At 48.4% G+C, this 17,019-nt stretch overlaps 1 protein-coding gene across 5 annotated transcripts in view; it reads right to left on the reverse strand.

Moving 5' to 3' along the window:
- Positions 1-17,019, reverse strand: part of KAZN (kazrin, periplakin interacting protein) — a 636,407-nt gene that overhangs the window by 39,316 nt on the left and 580,072 nt on the right. For all 5 annotated transcript variants that reach the window (XM_059716417.1, XM_059716418.1, XM_059716420.1 and 2 more), the window contains 2 exons: positions 10,423-10,559; positions 4,725-4,895 (listed from right to left, as the gene is read on the reverse strand). In XM_059716417.1, coding sequence (XP_059572400.1) covers positions 4,725-4,895; positions 10,423-10,559 — 308 coding nt within the window. The remainder of the gene's footprint in view (positions 1-4,724; positions 4,896-10,422; positions 10,560-17,019) is intronic.

Here is a 17,019-nt window from a genome sequence, read left to right on the forward strand (position 1 = left end):
CGTTAAACAGGCCTGTTTGTTCCTCCGCCGCTCCCAGCAGAGTTAGAAGGGATGTTTCCTCCTGTTTAGTATTTTGCTTTTTTGAAAAATTTAACAGAAGCATCTATAAGGTAAAAAAAAAAAAAAAAACCCACAAAAAACCCCAACATAAAACAATTCTCATTGCAGAAGCACCTGCCACTTAGCTGCACCTTCTAATTAGCCAGCGGATAATCATTTCTGTGATTCACTTGACATTTTATAATGCAGAAAACTTACAGAACATCTCGTTTGATTTCAAGTCTTATCAGACTCGCATGGGGTTGTTTTCTGCGGTCGTGTTGAGCACTAGTCCTTCAGAGCCTGATGCTGTATTCTGAGCCGTGCAGATGGACTGGCCTGTCTGCACGAAGCACCCCGACTTCACTGGGCCTCTGCCCTGTGCACTGGGGTGCTTCAGATCACAGGATCTGGACCTAAAGCAAGCATGACTGTTGTATTAAACGACGTGCGGTCTTTGCCCTTGTTTTGGAGGCATGCTTAGGGCACACATCAGGTCCTATTGATAACAAAAAGCTAGCAAGAGTGACCTGTTGCCCGCACCCCTTTCTCAAGGCAGGTTTCCTATAAGCTGATGTGCAATGTCCCGAGTGGTATTTGCTGCAGGCCATCCAGCTGAGGAATCAGGGGCTATGGACAAAGCCCCTCTAGAGTCCAAGTCTGCTTTCCCTGCAGAGCAGGAGTTTGGGACAGATTTCTTTGGGAGCCGGTTTCCCAATGTCTGACAGAGAGATCACTGATGTCCAGAGGCATTGCCCTTGGTCCCAGCTACTTACATCCCAGAGGAGTAAATGTTTACCAGGGGATGTCTTGTGCAGGCAGGGAAGAGATCATGTGAAAAACAACAATTAAAAACCAAGCAGGACTCTCATGCACTTGGTTGCCCCGTCCCCTGGCCAGTCTGCAGGAACTTTTGTCTAATCTGCTCCAGCAAACTCAGTGTAATGCTAAGGGAAAGAGTCCCAAGTGATGCAAAACTTGCCACCCAGACCAAAGGTAAAGGCACAAGTCACTCAGTCTGCATACTACCCTCTCCACAGAGCAACTGCTCATGCAGCCGTACCTGGCTGTGAGCTGTATGCAATCGCAGCATAATGTGCCCAGACAAAGCATGCATTCATTTGGTAATCTCCGACTCTCTGTGGACAACCCTAACTTTGCATGGGTTGAATCTTATATTGGAACCGTTCCTACCCAGTAACCGGCACGTCTCTTTTTCCCTCTACCGGTCTAAGTGGAGCAAAAGTCTTTCAACTAATGCTGCTTCATTCACTTTTTCATTATAGCGATTTTGTTCACGCGCATTCAACTCAATCAGAGCAGCGCACGCATGCTCCCTCCAGTGGTAAATGCCACTCCCCATTTAAAGCAAAGTTATAGCTGTCCACAGCCTCAGAAAACATGCAGAAGGCATCAGCGGTGACACAGCCGTGCAACTCCAGAGTTAAGAGTCAGTCAGCATTGCCAGTAAGCATCCTGATTTTCAAGGGTTTATAAGTTACTTATAAAAAGTCCCTCCAGACTGCAGCTGGGCCACATAGATGAGATCTCAACCCATAAGCCTTTTTTTTTTATTATTCTTTCTATAAGCAAAGAGTCAATAAACAGCCCTTTCAAAGCATTTCCAGGCACTTTTCTTCTGCCTCAAATAAACATTACTACGAAGCTGCCCGTTAATTGTGTCCAAGTCATTTCCGCCTCAAGTGGGCTCCGTGTACCAGATAGTTTTCTCGGACTTGCAGCCCTGCAAGCTCGCCTGGGGCTCTGAAAGCCCAGTGGAGCTCCTCCCTTCTCTCCTGCTCCAAGAGCGCCTGGCAGGACTGCCCTTGCCTTACCCGTGCCCTGATTCTGCCCCCTCTCACCTCACTGCATCACACCAGGTTGTTTTTAAGGGTTAAACATCACAGGTTAAATATTGGAACCTGTGACACAGGTTAAATATCGGAACAGTTAATATTTCACTGCAATGACAGTTCACATCAGTGATCCTCACAGCGCCCTGGGGTGCCCTGAGGTCCTTCCAAGGGTGCCACACTATGTTAGCAGGGTTAGGTGTGAAAACACGATTTGCAAGATAAACCCAGACCTCTTACTATTTTTTTGTGCTCAAAAAATGAGTGAAAACCAAGAGCTGGCATTTTCTGAGGGGTGCCTTGCAAACTTTCAATGTTTAAATGAGTCACCTGGAGATGCTAGAGGCAAAGACCAGAAAGTAAGCCTTTTGCAGTTCCATCCTCGGGTCAAATTGAAGGCTGACGGCTTGCAGTCAGATAGGCAAACTGTGGATGTGCTGCAACTAATGCAGGAACCAGGTTGCGGCATTGCAGGCCAGGTTCTGCACTGGTGCCAGTCAGGTTGGCTCCACTAAATACACAGAGGTTGGGGTATTTATACCAGCCAAAGAGCTGAACCCATAGTGATTTTAATGATTAACTGAAAAGAAAAGAAGCTTAAAAGCAGAGGCTTTTTCAAGCCACGTGCATCAGATACTCATCCCTGGGAAACAGTTGGAAAAAACCCCACCACGCCTATAAAACGAAGTTAGTTATTCGAGGGGGATCCTTGGCTGACCCTGCTACAAAGGTTGGAAAGTTCTTTACTAAAATACTTGCAATAGATGCCGGTTGCTGTGAACTCACTGGTTAAGACCACTGTGCTGTAGGTTAGTCTTGAAGAATGCGTGAAGGAAATGTAGACCACAAGGCTAGAAAGGGGCACTCTGGTCACAGAGTCCAGTCCTCCTCCACTGCAGACCGCCATGCAACTAGGTGATGAAATCTCTACCCTTATTGCCTAAATGGAAATGACTTGGGCCTCCTTTATTCCTCTAGCAAAGCACAGGTTGCTTCAGATACTCCCCTTGCTTTCAGCTGAGTAAAGAAAGGTGCTACTCAGTGTGAATAAAGGGCCTTTGTACATGCTAAAGAGGTCAGAAATCTGGCTTTATGTCTGAATGCCCTTCTGGACTCTGGACTCAAGTCCCAGCCAGTTCGTGAAGCACTCTACAGTCAGACCAATGAAAAGTATATAAATGGTTCAAATGCATTTCCAGAGAGTTTGCGTCATTCTTGAAGCCCGTTTTCCTTAGCTGGGTGATAAAAAGCACGTTCCTTCCAGCTGAATAACTAAGGGTTGAGGCTGCGGAGACCCCTGAAGCGGACCCAGACTTTGAACACTAGGTGTCGCAGTCAAACAGAGATTGCACATACTGAAATCGCAAGGCCCAAGGTGAATCCACGCACAACAGATTGTGATATATCTATTTAATAACAGCAAATGTTTCTAAGCTGAGGGGGGAAGAATGACTTCAGTCCAGCTGTCATTTTTGTTTTATGGCAGGCATTTTGCTTTGAACAATGAAAGCACAGGAGGCTGCTGACAGGCTGCTTATGCTGGTGTACCTGAGCAGCGTTATGGAAGGGGACGTGCGGGCACCTGCGCTTGGAGATACGGGTGGCATGGATGTCGTTGCATTTCAATGCCGTTATTTCATGAAAGGAAACCCTATGTCACGTTTCTGCGGAGGTGCACGCAGCCCTCCGCCTCGTCCACGTAGCTCACTGGGTAGACAGCACTCAAGGAAGCATACAGGTGAGCATCCACAGCCTCACAACTAAGCAGCATCCCTAAGTTAAATGATATTTGCCTTCTGCCTTCAGTCCCATCATCGCTTGTGCCTTCAGCACCACGCTGGTTGGCACAGTCAGAAAAGCAAAAGGACTCGGAAGAATTCTTTGGTTTTGCTTTTTAAAAGGCAGAGATTTGACGGCAAAGGGGGGTGGGGGGTCTATTTATGGGAATCCTATCTTTGGTTGCTATCTCGATCCCCTGAAACCGAGGGCATTTCTCATCCCTGCAGCTCTGCTACCATAAAGACAGCAACCACGATTCCATAATCTAGTCACGTACCATGTGTCAGGTAAGTTCGGCCCCTGGGAAACCCTGAGTTCATATTGCAAGCTGGCATGATATGAAGACGGCAAACATTTTGAGCTGAAACACCAGAGGCTAGATTCATCCCTGAGATGGCTCCACTGACTGGTGGGGCCAACATGGATGCATCTCTCTTACTCAACTGAACTGCTCTGCTAGGGCACAACAGCTTTCCAGGGACGTCCTCTCCTCCGCTTTCACACTTGGTACGACTTCGCAGTGGGCCCTGGCACGTCTGCAGGGACGCTCAGACTGAGCTCAAGCATGCTTCTGTGAGGACAGCCCCTCTCCCTGCTCAGACTGTGGGACAGACCTTTGAACCACCTGCGTTTCACCGGAGCACGAGGTTTTCAGGCCTTCCATTCAGGACGAGCGCAGCATTTCGAACGACAGCCAGGCCTAAGCCTCCGGGTGTGGACATGGATTTCAAACACACTCCTCCCCCACCTTCAAGTGCACGGCAGCCACACAATCCAGGTCTGGATTCGGACTTCCAGCACACCTGAGCTCTGGGCATACTTGGCTGGATTGGGGGTCTTGTTTCTAGATCGTGTCCCTTTAAAACATGTCTTCTGAAGTCACGGTTTGGCAGGACATGGACTAAGTGGACAGTAACAAGGTGGTGATGACAAACATCACCTGGGGTGATAAAGGTCCCAGGTGCGACCATGCAAGCTCCCTCTGGACTGGTTGAGGTTTCCGACTACTCCTATCTAGCCAAAAAGCTTCAGTTAAAGACAGGGGGCTCTCACCATGGCTAACTCGGCTTCCAGTTCCTTCATTCGGTTGTCTTTCAGGTCCAGCTGGGAGCGCAGCGCGCTGGCGTGGTCCGTTGCCTCTTTGGCTTGCCGGCGTAGCTCCCACTTCTCACGCTCCAGGAGATCTTTTTCTTTCGCGAGGGCTTTCACTGCGTCCTCACTTTCCTGCAAAGACACCAGGGCAATGTGAGGAAGGGACGAAACTCTCTTTCCCAAGAAGTCCATACCATACAAAGCATGCCAGTGTTTTATGCCTCATAAAATACAGCAGCTAAAACCTGAACCCTTCAAATGAAATACATGGCACAAACTCCCATTGACTTGAATTGGGGCCAGGATTTCATTAACCAGTGTCTCCATTAGCAGGCTCTCTTCACCGCTCCTCTTCATCCTCCTCCTTACCTTCTCCTACTGTAGCAGTGACGTATAGGCTAGGATGCAAGGCTGGCCCCTGGGGTTATAAGTGAGGATATAAGCAAACCTGAATTGCCAACAAACCAAAGGTAAGAAAGAAATTGTCTTTACCATCTTTGTGTCTTTACCATGTTGTGGACTAGACCCCTCCAGGAGACCACCCACCCACTTCAGTGACACCTACCCTGCCCGTGTGGCAAAAATCCCCACTGGAGCCCCATCTCTCTCGGGCATCCGTAGCGAAGTGACAGCATTTCACCACAACACGGGTGCCGAGGTGAACACTGGACAGAAATGTGTAGTCAGGGGGTTTGCGATAGCATCGGGATCCCAACCCCTAGTGCCATGAAATCTAAGGCCCAGGCAGGACAGACTGCAAGCCCAGCTGCTCTAAAGATGCACCATTTTTCTGTTGTCACAGGCCCCTGGCCTCTCCTGAACTGCTGATGCATTTGGTCTTCCAAAGACAGTGATAGGATAATTGATATCATGTGGAAACACTCCCCAGCTACCAACACCGCTTAACATGCTGTCTTTCTACTACAAAGCAATAAAAATACTGCTTAGTGAGATCCTGATGTATGCATTTAAATACAGTTCTGCACTGCTGTCCATCCAAGGTATCTGAGCACCCTCCTCGTCTGTTCTGTAGGTCCGGGTTGCAGAGGGCTTTGTAGACCTTTGGGAGTCAAGAGTACTTAGAGCTTATCTGGCCTTTCACATCCATGGGTCTAAAAACCATGCCAACGGGCAGCGAAAGCACAATCATCCCTTCATACAGAAGGGGAAAACGAAGCCCGCAGAGGTAGAGCGAGGCAGACAGAAGGAGAGACAAGAACTGAACCTGGGTTGGCTGACTCCCCTCTCTGGTCCTCTATCCAGTGGACCTCATCATCTTCGGTTTACTCTGCCAGTCAGTTGACAAAGGACCCACCTGAGAGGAAACGCTCGGACAGAACCCATTCAAGGCTACTGGCAGAAAAGATCCAGGGAAAACATAGTCCATATAGGCGGTTCTCCCCCTCTGCACATGATGAAGCCTCAAGGCTGAGATTTTCCAAGCTGCCTCTGCAAAGTGGACATCCAAGTTCTAGATAGCCTAGAGACTGGCATTTGAAGCATCAGTACACAGGAGTGGCAGCTTATGTTAAATAAGACCAAGCTCACATGCTTTGCAGATACTTGGGTATTTTATTTCTAGCCCAACTGGAAAACATCAGCACCTTACTCCCTTTGGAGGACTGCTTAAGGGACATTCTGAGAGTGGTTTTGGGTGTTGTGGCTGGATGCGACTGTATGAGTTTCTGCAAGTTCCTATCAGAAAAAAAAACCTACAACGAAAGCAGAAACCCAACACTGCAGGCGATGCAGGGAGCAGCGGTCTTTCGACTCCCAGAGCAGCTCTGCATATGACATCAGCAAACCAGTGCTAGACCAAAGAAAGGGTTTAGTTAACAGGGAAAAGGTATGACAGGAAGGTGCATCCGTTTAAATCACTGGCACTCAACCTTCAAGCCCTGCAGACCAGATGAATGGCACAGGGCCAGTCTATGGGCCAGATCCTATGGGTGAGGTCGGTTCACGGACTGGATCTGGAGTGTGGATGGCGTGTGGGGCTGGTCTGTGGCCTGACCTTGCATGTTGGCATGATGTGGCACATGGGGCTGTGTCATTCAGCCCACAGGGTTTCCCCGTGGGTCCCAAAATTTAGCAGTTGGAAGAGAGGTGGCAGTGTTAACTAAGGCTCTGGAAGCCATGGCAATTTAATCCTGTTCCTCCAGTGCCAAATTTTTGGACCCATGGGGATTCTCACGAGCCAGACAACATCGCCCATGGGCCACAGGCCTGTGGGTTGGAGGTTGAACGCCACTGGCTTAAATTATCAGCCATGGCACCTCTTCCTCTTCCACTGCCCACCGAGCCCCCAACCCAAGCTCTAGCTGTTTTGGGGCATTGTCAGAATGGGGCCCAAGCCCTGCAAACCTACCCAGAGCAACCAGAGGCCATTCGGCATCCGGCTCTGCACTGAAGCTGTTCTGATGTCCTGGACAAGTCACTCCCCAAGGTGCATCTGCTTTCCCTCCCTTGCTGGCTATGAGCTTTTGGAGACACAGCTGTGTGACAGCACCTAGCACAACCGCTCTTACTTGGATCCTCTAGCTCACTGACTCTTAACCGGGGCCCTGTAGCATCCAAGGATGCCACGAGACCCTTTTATAGGTACCAAGAAATATCTGCACTCTGAGATGAGCAGACCCTTGCACATGATTCACAAGGCAAACTCAAAAGGTTTGAAGCAGGAATCCATACTGTCAAAAACAGTCTAGCCTGTTGTGGTCTTCCTGAGCTCTTGGCAACAGAAGACTTCCTCTATTATTGTTCCATAGTTAAAACATGAGGGAAAGCCAAGGGCATCTTCCAAGGCTTGTCTTGAGACTAGAAAGGTTGAGAACCACTGTTCTAGGTGTACCCCTAATTCAATTAATAACTTCCAAGCTGCTATTAGTTGAATCAGGGAAAGCTATATCTAGTTCCCTCCACCATGGAGGAAGCATGTTACAAAAAAGAGCCTTTCAGCACTGTTACTGTGAATATATTGTGGCTTTCCTGGCCGGTGGACACAGGGACTTTTCCCTGGACTCTGTGTTGGACTGGCACTGCTGCTAAAGCTGAGCCTAGGGTACGGCTGGCACAACTCAGAACGAGCAGATCCTCCCCCCTGCTCATTAGGGAAGTACAATATGACCCTAAGTAGCCACAAACACATGACAACATTAGACAACCTTCTTTTTCCAGACACACCGAGAAGCTGCAGCTCTCGTTGACCGGAGCTGGGGCTGCCCAGCATTTCCAAGAAAAATCAAGTATATTTTTGCTTAATTTCCAACCGCAAAGTAGACAAGGTCAATGGTGCCTGTGTCACTTCACTGTTACACAATATTAGTGCGGTTCTAATCCGGTGACCGGGGGGGGGGTCAATGCAAACTATTCGTGAGGCTCAAAGGAATGATTTGTCTTCTATCCTTCTCCATGGATGCAGAAGATGACCTCAGAGTCACCCATATGCCAGTGCATGGGTCATTTCATACGCCACATTGCTCCTGGAAATCAGTCATTAAAATATGCAGGCTGCCTGCCATGGAGCACAAGTGAGGATGCATCCTCTCTGCAAATACAGCCCCCCCGAGATGGACGGAGGCTCCCACGGAGACTGCACCGCGTGAGCCTGTAGGAAGCACATGGAGAAGCTGGAGACAGCGAGACTTTCCATAGTCCCACGCTGAAAGAGCGCTTGGGCCCCTTCCCTAGCTGCATGCATTCCTCCCTGGGTTCATCCTGTGCGTTTGTTTGCTGTTTGCTAAAAGCATTGATTTTCTCAGGCTGGGGAGGCAGAAAAATATCATTTCTCCAAAAAGTCCACCACCAGATTCAAGGGGTCTTTGTTTGTAGCAGTGCTTTAAAAATAGCAAGTTTCTCTCCTTGCATGGAAAAAAGCCCAGAATAATTACAGATGCTGGATTCCCACGGCTGCTCATTTGAGTGGATGGCTTTATGCAGCGTAATCAAAAGCAAAACAGGAAACGGTGTCTAAAAAAATATCCTCTCGCAAACAGTGCAGAGAGGCTGAACATGCTCAGAGAAATGCTATTTATTATTAGGCAACTTAAACTAGTCACTGCAGTTTATATGTTCTTTTAACAAGCTCTTAACTTTAAGGGAAACTATAAAACCTGTCCTTGAAAGTAACCTGCTTTACAGTTTCATCCCATAAAGAGAAGGATAGAGCAGACACCATCTTGTTGCAATGGATGTTTTTCTGGCGTGACATAACATAACTCTGCTAATTTAATCACTAGTATGACTTTTTTCCTATTTTATTTTTCACCTTGTACCTTGCAACATATTTCAGTGACTCGAGATGTATTACCGGTAGCTTTGCATGATTTTATTTGCCTAAGGTCAGGGTTGTTTTTTTTTTAAATGAGGGAGTCAAATCTCTCCAGATCTTTTCACCACGATCGTTCATCATGGTAGTGTGGCTGTGAATAGAGTTTGGACTAGACTCTGCACCACACAAATTTTTACCATTGACTGCAATGAGTGGGGGGTGGAATCAAACCCTTGGTCCTTTTTAAGACAATTTGTAAGGCTAACATTTGCAGGCAGCATTAAACAGTAACAGGCTGTGGTGCAGAGACTGGACCGTTGAATGAGCGGTCATCATGATGGTGCATGTATCACTCCTGGTGTTTTCTTTTCTCTAATATGCAACGGAGGCAAAGGGGATGGAGAAAGGGGCTAAGACCGAGCTTTCAAGACCTAATCCAAAATCCACTGGTGTCAACTGAAAGGTCCCCATGGACTCCTGGGGACTTTGAACTGGCCCCTTTGCGCAGACCACGTGCAGGACCTAGGGAGCTCCCAGCTTTCCTGAGCTCAGGTAAGCCAGGGTGGGTGAGTGATAGTCGGTGCTGGGTCAGGCCCACACATCTGCTCACACTTGCATCCAGGAAGGACTGGAGCAGTGTGGCCGCTTGGTGGTCTCGGGAGGGTGGAAGCCGGGTCATAGCAGGCATTTTTCCACCTCTACCTGAGGGCTTTTCTAGCAGGCACCTTGACCTGCCAGCTCTGTTCGGGCCCCAGGAACGTGCAGTGTTCTGACAGCATCTGGCTGCAATTCACCGCTGACGCCGTCTTTAAAACATCAAGCTCTGAGCCGATACAAAGCCAGAGTACAGCAATTAAAACAGGATTGTTTACACGACCTTATGGGTCAAATCAGAGCTTGGCTAGGCTGACGTAACCCCACTGGAGTCATTAGGCTTCTCCGTGGCTCCTAACACATACAGACTTGGGCCTTTGTTTGCATTATGAAGCGTTTTCCCCATTTCTTGCTCTCTCTGAATATTTATCCCATTCTTAACTTGGAGCACAACTAAAGCGGCAGCAAAGAGACTCCCTGGCACTGGCCACAAGGTTCAGCTGGCCGGTGGTAACAGCTCCTTGCAAACACTGACCACCTTGGTCCCCTGCTGCCCAGCGATGCTGCTTTGGGCAGGAGGAGAGATGATTCTTAGCCAGAGAGGAGTGCACCAGGTTCAAGATGCAGAAAAGCTCGAGGTTTGGATGGTCTGTGCACACACCTGGAGTAACGGGCTTTGCTTTACTCTCCCTGTTAGCTCATAAAGAACATATATAACATCATTTTGGGGTGTGAGGTGCCAGCACTACTTGAGGGAGGGAGTGCTGGCTATGCAGGAAGTCCTGCTAGACTTACTTTTCTGTGTTGCTCGTAGTTCCTGATGAAGTCCCGTAGCTGTTCCTCCCGGCTCTCCAGCGTGGCGTAGAGCTGCTGCATTTGGCTTACCAGGTCTGTTTTCTCTGCCTTCAAGCGTTTTCGATCCGCCTTCATGGCTGCGTGAAAGAGCACAGGTTCAGCGGGAGCCCGAGCCGGCAACACACCAGGTTTTTTGTATTAGGAGACCTGCCTGTCAAGCTCTCCAAAACACTTTGCAAAATTACAATTCTAGGAATGACTCTGAACTGCTGACCTTTCCATAATACGGCGTGTGAATGAAAGCAGGGCTGGGACGCTCCGCTGGCACTACTGGGATGATGCAAAGGGAACTATAAAACCTGCTCTGAGCTAAAGACAGCAGTTAATTCACCCAGTTCACATCCATTTATCAACGACACCTCTTTCAGCCGTCGGAGATGAGAGCTCTGATCCAGCAGTGTGCTGCAACATAAGGTGAACCCCATTTACCTTAAAGGGCCCATTCATACGCTTAGGCTAAGGATATGCTTAAGTACCTGGACTGGGGCCTATATTTCATTTAAAGAAGAGTGGCCCACGCTGTTTTTCAATCATGGTGTTACCTGGCTGTGCCAGAGCCAAACCAAATATCCCCCCACCCTGTTCACAAACCAACACATGCATTACAAAAACCAGAATCCCAGGACAACACTTGCACACTGCAGTATAAGTTACAGCAGCAGTTTTGCTCCCTGCCTCTTGTGTTACAATGCAATAAGCTGATGGGACATGAGTAGCTATTTCTTACAAGTTCCCCAAGCCCTCCAGCACCAGCTCGGGGAATTGGCACTGCTCCAGCACTGCAAATGTGTAGACTGGACTTGAGCACAGAGAAAATGTAAGTTCATAGCTTGTTCCAAACATTAGAGGGTGTAATACAGCCTATATTCTCCTTGGGAATAGGGGCCAGGACCAGAGAGCAAACAGAAAGAGACGTGCCTTATGAAAGGCAATTTCTCGTGGTGCTTTCAGCTCAACCAGACGTGGGAAATGGCAGGAATCTCATATGAAAACTTGCCCCCACGAGACTTCTAGCTCAATAATCACTCAGCCACGAGGTTTCTGACAGCACACACAAGCACGTTAGCAATGTGATACTTCTGACCAGCTCCTCTCTGGGGATCAAACGTGGGCTCCCTGGATCTAAGAAATGCACGTTTCTACTCCTTACTGCAACGGATTCAGTTAACGGTGGTGTGACGTTACCTTCGTTTCCAGCCTCTTACAGGCCAACTGGACCCCGAACCTCTTTGCAGCCTGCCCAGCGCCTGTCAACACGTTCTGTATTTTATGAGATCCGGATCGGATTCGGTCACCTGCGTTTGTGCCCGGTCATTTTACACCACTGCTTTCAGCAGGGCGATGTGCCGAGCCAGGTCCTGCTCTGCCGGGAAGGGACCCCAGAAACGGGTCCAAACTGTTTGAACTTGCAGGCGTTGCTACCTGGAATTTTCCCGACTCTGGAAAGCCCCGTGCAAATCCCGTGCTTGGCTGGAGAGGAAATACCAGTATTAAAGGCCTCTTTAATCCAGTGGAGAAAAGCTCCAGAAGACCTAACTGGAGGACACTGAAACCAGATCAGTTTGTGTTAGAAAGAAAGCACAGATTGCCAACAGCGAGGTGGGGGCACTAACGTCTGGCACAGGAGACCAAGGGAAGCGGTGAAGCCTCTTTCTGCCTCTAAGTCGGCTGTACTGCTGTGTACCTCTACAAATCCACCTTACGAATGATAAAAATAACTCTGTCACTCCTACCACGCTGAAACCACTCTGACCACCTAAGAGAAATTGTAGAGTGGTTCTTCATTTTCTTTCCCTTCACCTGTATTTCTACTTTTCCATCCCTCTATAAGTTTGCTGCATACGCCAACAGCTAGGCATGCCAGGGGTGTCTTTGGTCCTTAAAACAAATGAATTTATGCTGCCAAGTTTCAAAGACATTTGAAGGCATGGTGGCCTAAAACCAGCAGGAATTTTAGATGACATTAAAATCCATTTATTTCCCCATTCTCCCCCAATTTGCTGCTAGACGTTCCTCAGAGTTGAAGCAGGGTTTTTTTTCTCGTGAACACGGCAGAAAGTAGAAGAGCAAAACCCTGGCATAAACAGTCATGGCAAGCAGTTAATCAACAAAAGTTCTTGCAGTTTCCCGCCACCCCTTTTCTGCACGCACTTCTTTTCCTGACTACGCAGCTTGGTGTTGATGCCTGCAGACAGGAATCTGGTTTCATGCTCTTATTCTTCCAACACTTTGATGCCTTGGCAATCTTTCGTAATGCAAAACAGCTTTGTTGAATGCTTGGGACCTGCAAGAACTGCAACGTTTGGAACCGGGCTTTGAATCTGGCTATGTTTGGGAGCATTTAGATTTGGAAATTTTTCATTTTTGTTTGATGGCTTGACCTGCGAATCATGCTAAGCGTGGCGGAGCTAGATCGTAGCCACTTCCATGCATTTTCAGTGATAGGAAGGGTGAATGACAAGAAACACAAGTTCCAAAAGTATGAAAGGGTGGAAGCCACAAAGAGAGGTCTCCTTGCCACATCCTGCTTTCCAAAGCCTTACTTTCCTAGAAGCAGAGTCTCCATTTATAGGTTACAGAAAGGCCAGGGATGGATTATCTTAATAAACTACTGTGGCTGCAACACACAGTAATTCTTATTTATATTGCAATAGATCCCAGGAGTCCAAGTGGAAAGTCAGGTTTGCACCCTGGCAGGTGCTGCTGGAACACAGAATAAAACGATGGCCCCCTCCCAAAGCCCTCAAGTAATGGGAAAGAAGTGCAAACTGGAAAATCACATTAAATATTAGGAAAAAAATGTGGATAACGGTATTGGTTTCAACAGATCAATGAGCTGACAGTGCCGTGTTCTGCTATCAAGGATGAGACTTGATACCAACCTGGATGAGTCAAGAGTACCCAAGTCCACCTGCCACGGTGCAGGGTAAATATATTGATGACTTCAGTAAGTTTATCGTCTGCGCCCCCATCAATCATTTGAGGATTTTGATTCTACAAAGAGGTGATTGTATCCCAGGAAGGTGCTAAAAACAACACGTGTCTGAAGTTTGGAGAAGGAGGCATTGTTGGATGGGTCTCTCTCTGAGTGACGGTATGGAGAAGTATGCATAAATGGATCGTGTTCCAACAGCGAGCACTCAGCTACCCTCCACACCCCCTCTGCCCACATCTGCTATCACTTGGGCAAACAAACAGAATTTTTTCTCTATCCATGTAAGTCTGAAATGAGGACAGCAACCTCCTTAAAACAACACCCAGAACCCCAGTTAAAGGACAAAAACCTGCTGTGGTGCTGAAACATAGATGGAGCATCCCATAACTATTATGTTTCTTGCCAATAAAAGACTACGTTAAAACCATATGATTAAGGTTGCAAAGTCAAGCACTCAAAAGGCAAGAAATGCCAGAGTTAAGTTTGCTGGCAGCAAGTATCAGACAACCTTAGTAACAAGCAGCACTGCCAGCCCCAGTAAGCGTGCACACACGCATACACACACACACTTAGACTAGGAAAGCTCATTTTCCTGCCAAAAGGACGATTCCAATTTTACAGCTTGGTGTGCTAGAGATTGCAAAGCCTGCCAGGCGTTGCTGAGCCCATGAGGATTAAGGACTAGCATCAGGTAGAACAGCCGCTCTCTCTCATACGGCCTGCATCAACTGCAGAGTCTTTTCTCTCCATGTTGCAGCTGCACAATGCGGACCCATGCCGGAGTACACAAACGGATCAATGGACAAGGTTCCCAAGGATGTTACACTCAAACTGGCCAGAGCGCGTAATGGGAAAGCCCACAGTTTTGCCATGCATGGGTAACCCAGACAGGGATAGCTTCATTTTACTTGCTGTGTTGCTGCCTTTTTCACTGGAAGAGCTTAACCCTTCATAGGTTGCCTAAAGGTGCCAGTGGGGAACAGAAAACTGGCTGTGAAATGCATACCGGTTGATAAAACTATGATCCAGCGTGCTATACTACGGTAAAGAGTCGAATTCTACTGCAATACTGGGTCGAGTCTAGGTGGAGAACGTGCATCTGATGCGTGTGTGTCCCTTAAATGAAAGCTAGCTACATGCAGTATTGCAAGTATGCAGAAATGCTCTCTCCTTGATTGATGGACACAGCAATATGCCTCTTCATTAAGACTCAATCCTTAGCTGACCGTAGGATGGAACAGATATTGAGCTGCTCACCATAAAGATGATTTGCAATTAAACGTGTGCGCGCAGGCATGCCATAATGTTTGCAGCTGGATCTTTTGGGACATTTTTATAAAGCACTTGCAGAGCAATCAGTGAGCTGGCTCTGGATCTAGTTTAAGTTGTTCAGTGAAGTAACAGCGGGTAAATGCCAATGTGAGATCGAGATTAGGCTCGGCATGGAAGTCAAATGGGAGTCTCCTCGGGGCTCTGATGGGAATTGGATCAGCTTGAGTTCTTGGCTATAAGCGTCAAAAGTAGGGTTCAAAGAGCCTACTTTTAATTTTTACATATACATACTCACACTCCCTCTCTCTCCCACACACACACACACACACACACATATACAGAATTGGGTTTAAGACTGAAAATTTCTATAGATCATTGGCGGGGGGGGGAGGGGATATAAATTCAAATCAAGTTATTTGAACCCTGTTCCATCCTTATATCGAAGCCCTAAAGTTGTAAATACATGCACATGCATGCACACAACACAAAAATGCAGGCAGCCAAACTTCAGAGCAACTGCATGAAATAGGGTCAGCATCATTTCAGCCTGACAGATGGGAAAAGCGCGCAGTGGGATTACAGGAGCTGCCCAGAGGAAGTATCTGGTAGAACTGGATTCAAACCTCCTGGCCCCATCCCGAAGGCCTCTGCCTGCTCTGGCTCTACCGAGGTCAGGTCGCAAACATTTTCAGCTTTCTTCCCTGGTCACGTATTAATCTGCGAAAACGTCTCAGAACACGTCCGAGCCAGTAAACAAGGTGGCAGCCGCTCTGATGTGCGGCGTCTCCTGTCTTTGATAAGATTTTCGCGGCGCATTATTCCGGTTCGCGCACATGGCAGATTAGAAACAGCTTTAATTACAAAATTTGTTGAAACGGATCAACAACCTGACAAGGCAGCGAGAGAGGGCAGGAATATCAGGGAAAATATGACATTTGTTGTAATTACCTACTGCTGCAAAAGCTATGTTTAAGGTCACAAAGACCTGTGGGTACTCCCGATCCAGAAAAATCATGCTTCGAGCAGGGACGTCTCACCAAAACGTCAACTACTGTAAAACACTACGGGCAAATACTTGGTATACAAGACATCCAACGCTGTATCTAACTGGGACAAAAAAGAGCCAGGAGGGCATTTTGCCGTACAGAGGGCCAGCGTGATTTGGTTAAAGGAATACTGTGTCAAGCCTGGTGGTAAAAAAAATCCTTTTCGGGATGCCGAGGAGGGGACGGATACTTTACATGATCCCAGGGACAGTTTCCAAGGGGTGAAAGCCCCAGGAACAACTCACTGTTAAGACACAGAAGCGAAGGATGCACCGAAGAGAATAATCCGACTGGCTGAGGGGAACGGACGTGACGGCCTTACGTTATTTATCGTCCGCGTGATGGGAGAGGCTTTTGCCAAGGCAAAAGCCCCCACCCCACTGGACAGTGCACAGGCACACAGCACAAGTTGGTGCCTGCAGACGCCCCAAGCAGACAGGGTGAGAGAGGAGGAGAAGGGAAGGATTCGCCCCCTGGTACAAGGGGGGAACTAAGATGCAGGGTTTGCACTGCTGCCCCAGGAAGGAGCCCTTTGCTGAGTGACCACCTCTCCCTAAAACAGGGCTTTGAACTGTCCAATGCATCTCAGTGATGCAGCGGTACCCCAGCAAGGGCTGCTGTACCTTAGGGAAACCGAAGAAATCTCTGGCCCAGCTCCTATATATAAAGCAGTTCACATCCAGCATGGCCTGGAACGGAGTTATGGGCACTGGGGCGGAGGGAGAGGTGTCACCCACGCATAGCATTGCCATCCTTCTCCTTTCCCATCACCACCTGGCATAATGGCTCAGCCTTTCTTAGGACTCCCAGGCCCTGCGTCTTCAACGGTTTCACAGTCTGCTCCGTTCTACCCCAGAAGGAGTTCAATTTGACCCCCTCTCCCCACAGCTGTCTGCTGGGACAGACTCAGAAGCTGGTGAGCGCCGAAGGCGGTCGTCTCCTGTAACCCCATCTGGGGGACAGAAGGGCAGGACGGAGATAAAGTCGCAGGATTTCCGACACAGGCTCGCTCCCTCGTCTTGGAGCAGTGATGAAGCACAGCCGGGTCCCGGACACGAGACGCACTGTCACGGCGATGCATTACGCGGGGCTGTGGGGTTGCTTCGTAAGCAAAAGAACAGGAGAGGGCTGATTTATGAGTCTGATGAGCAGCAGGGAGAGGAGCGCAGAGTGCCAGAGTCTGCCCCAGCGCTTGGGAGCTGTCCGAACTGGCCGGTCAGAAGAGCAGGGGACCAACGGCAAAGAACAAATCCCCAGCTGAACAGCCCTCAACAGTACAGCGAT

Source organism: Alligator mississippiensis, chromosome 13 (assembly GCF_030867095.1).
Source record: "Alligator mississippiensis isolate rAllMis1 chromosome 13, rAllMis1, whole genome shotgun sequence".
NCBI lineage: Eukaryota > Metazoa > Chordata > Crocodylia > Alligatoridae > Alligator > Alligator mississippiensis.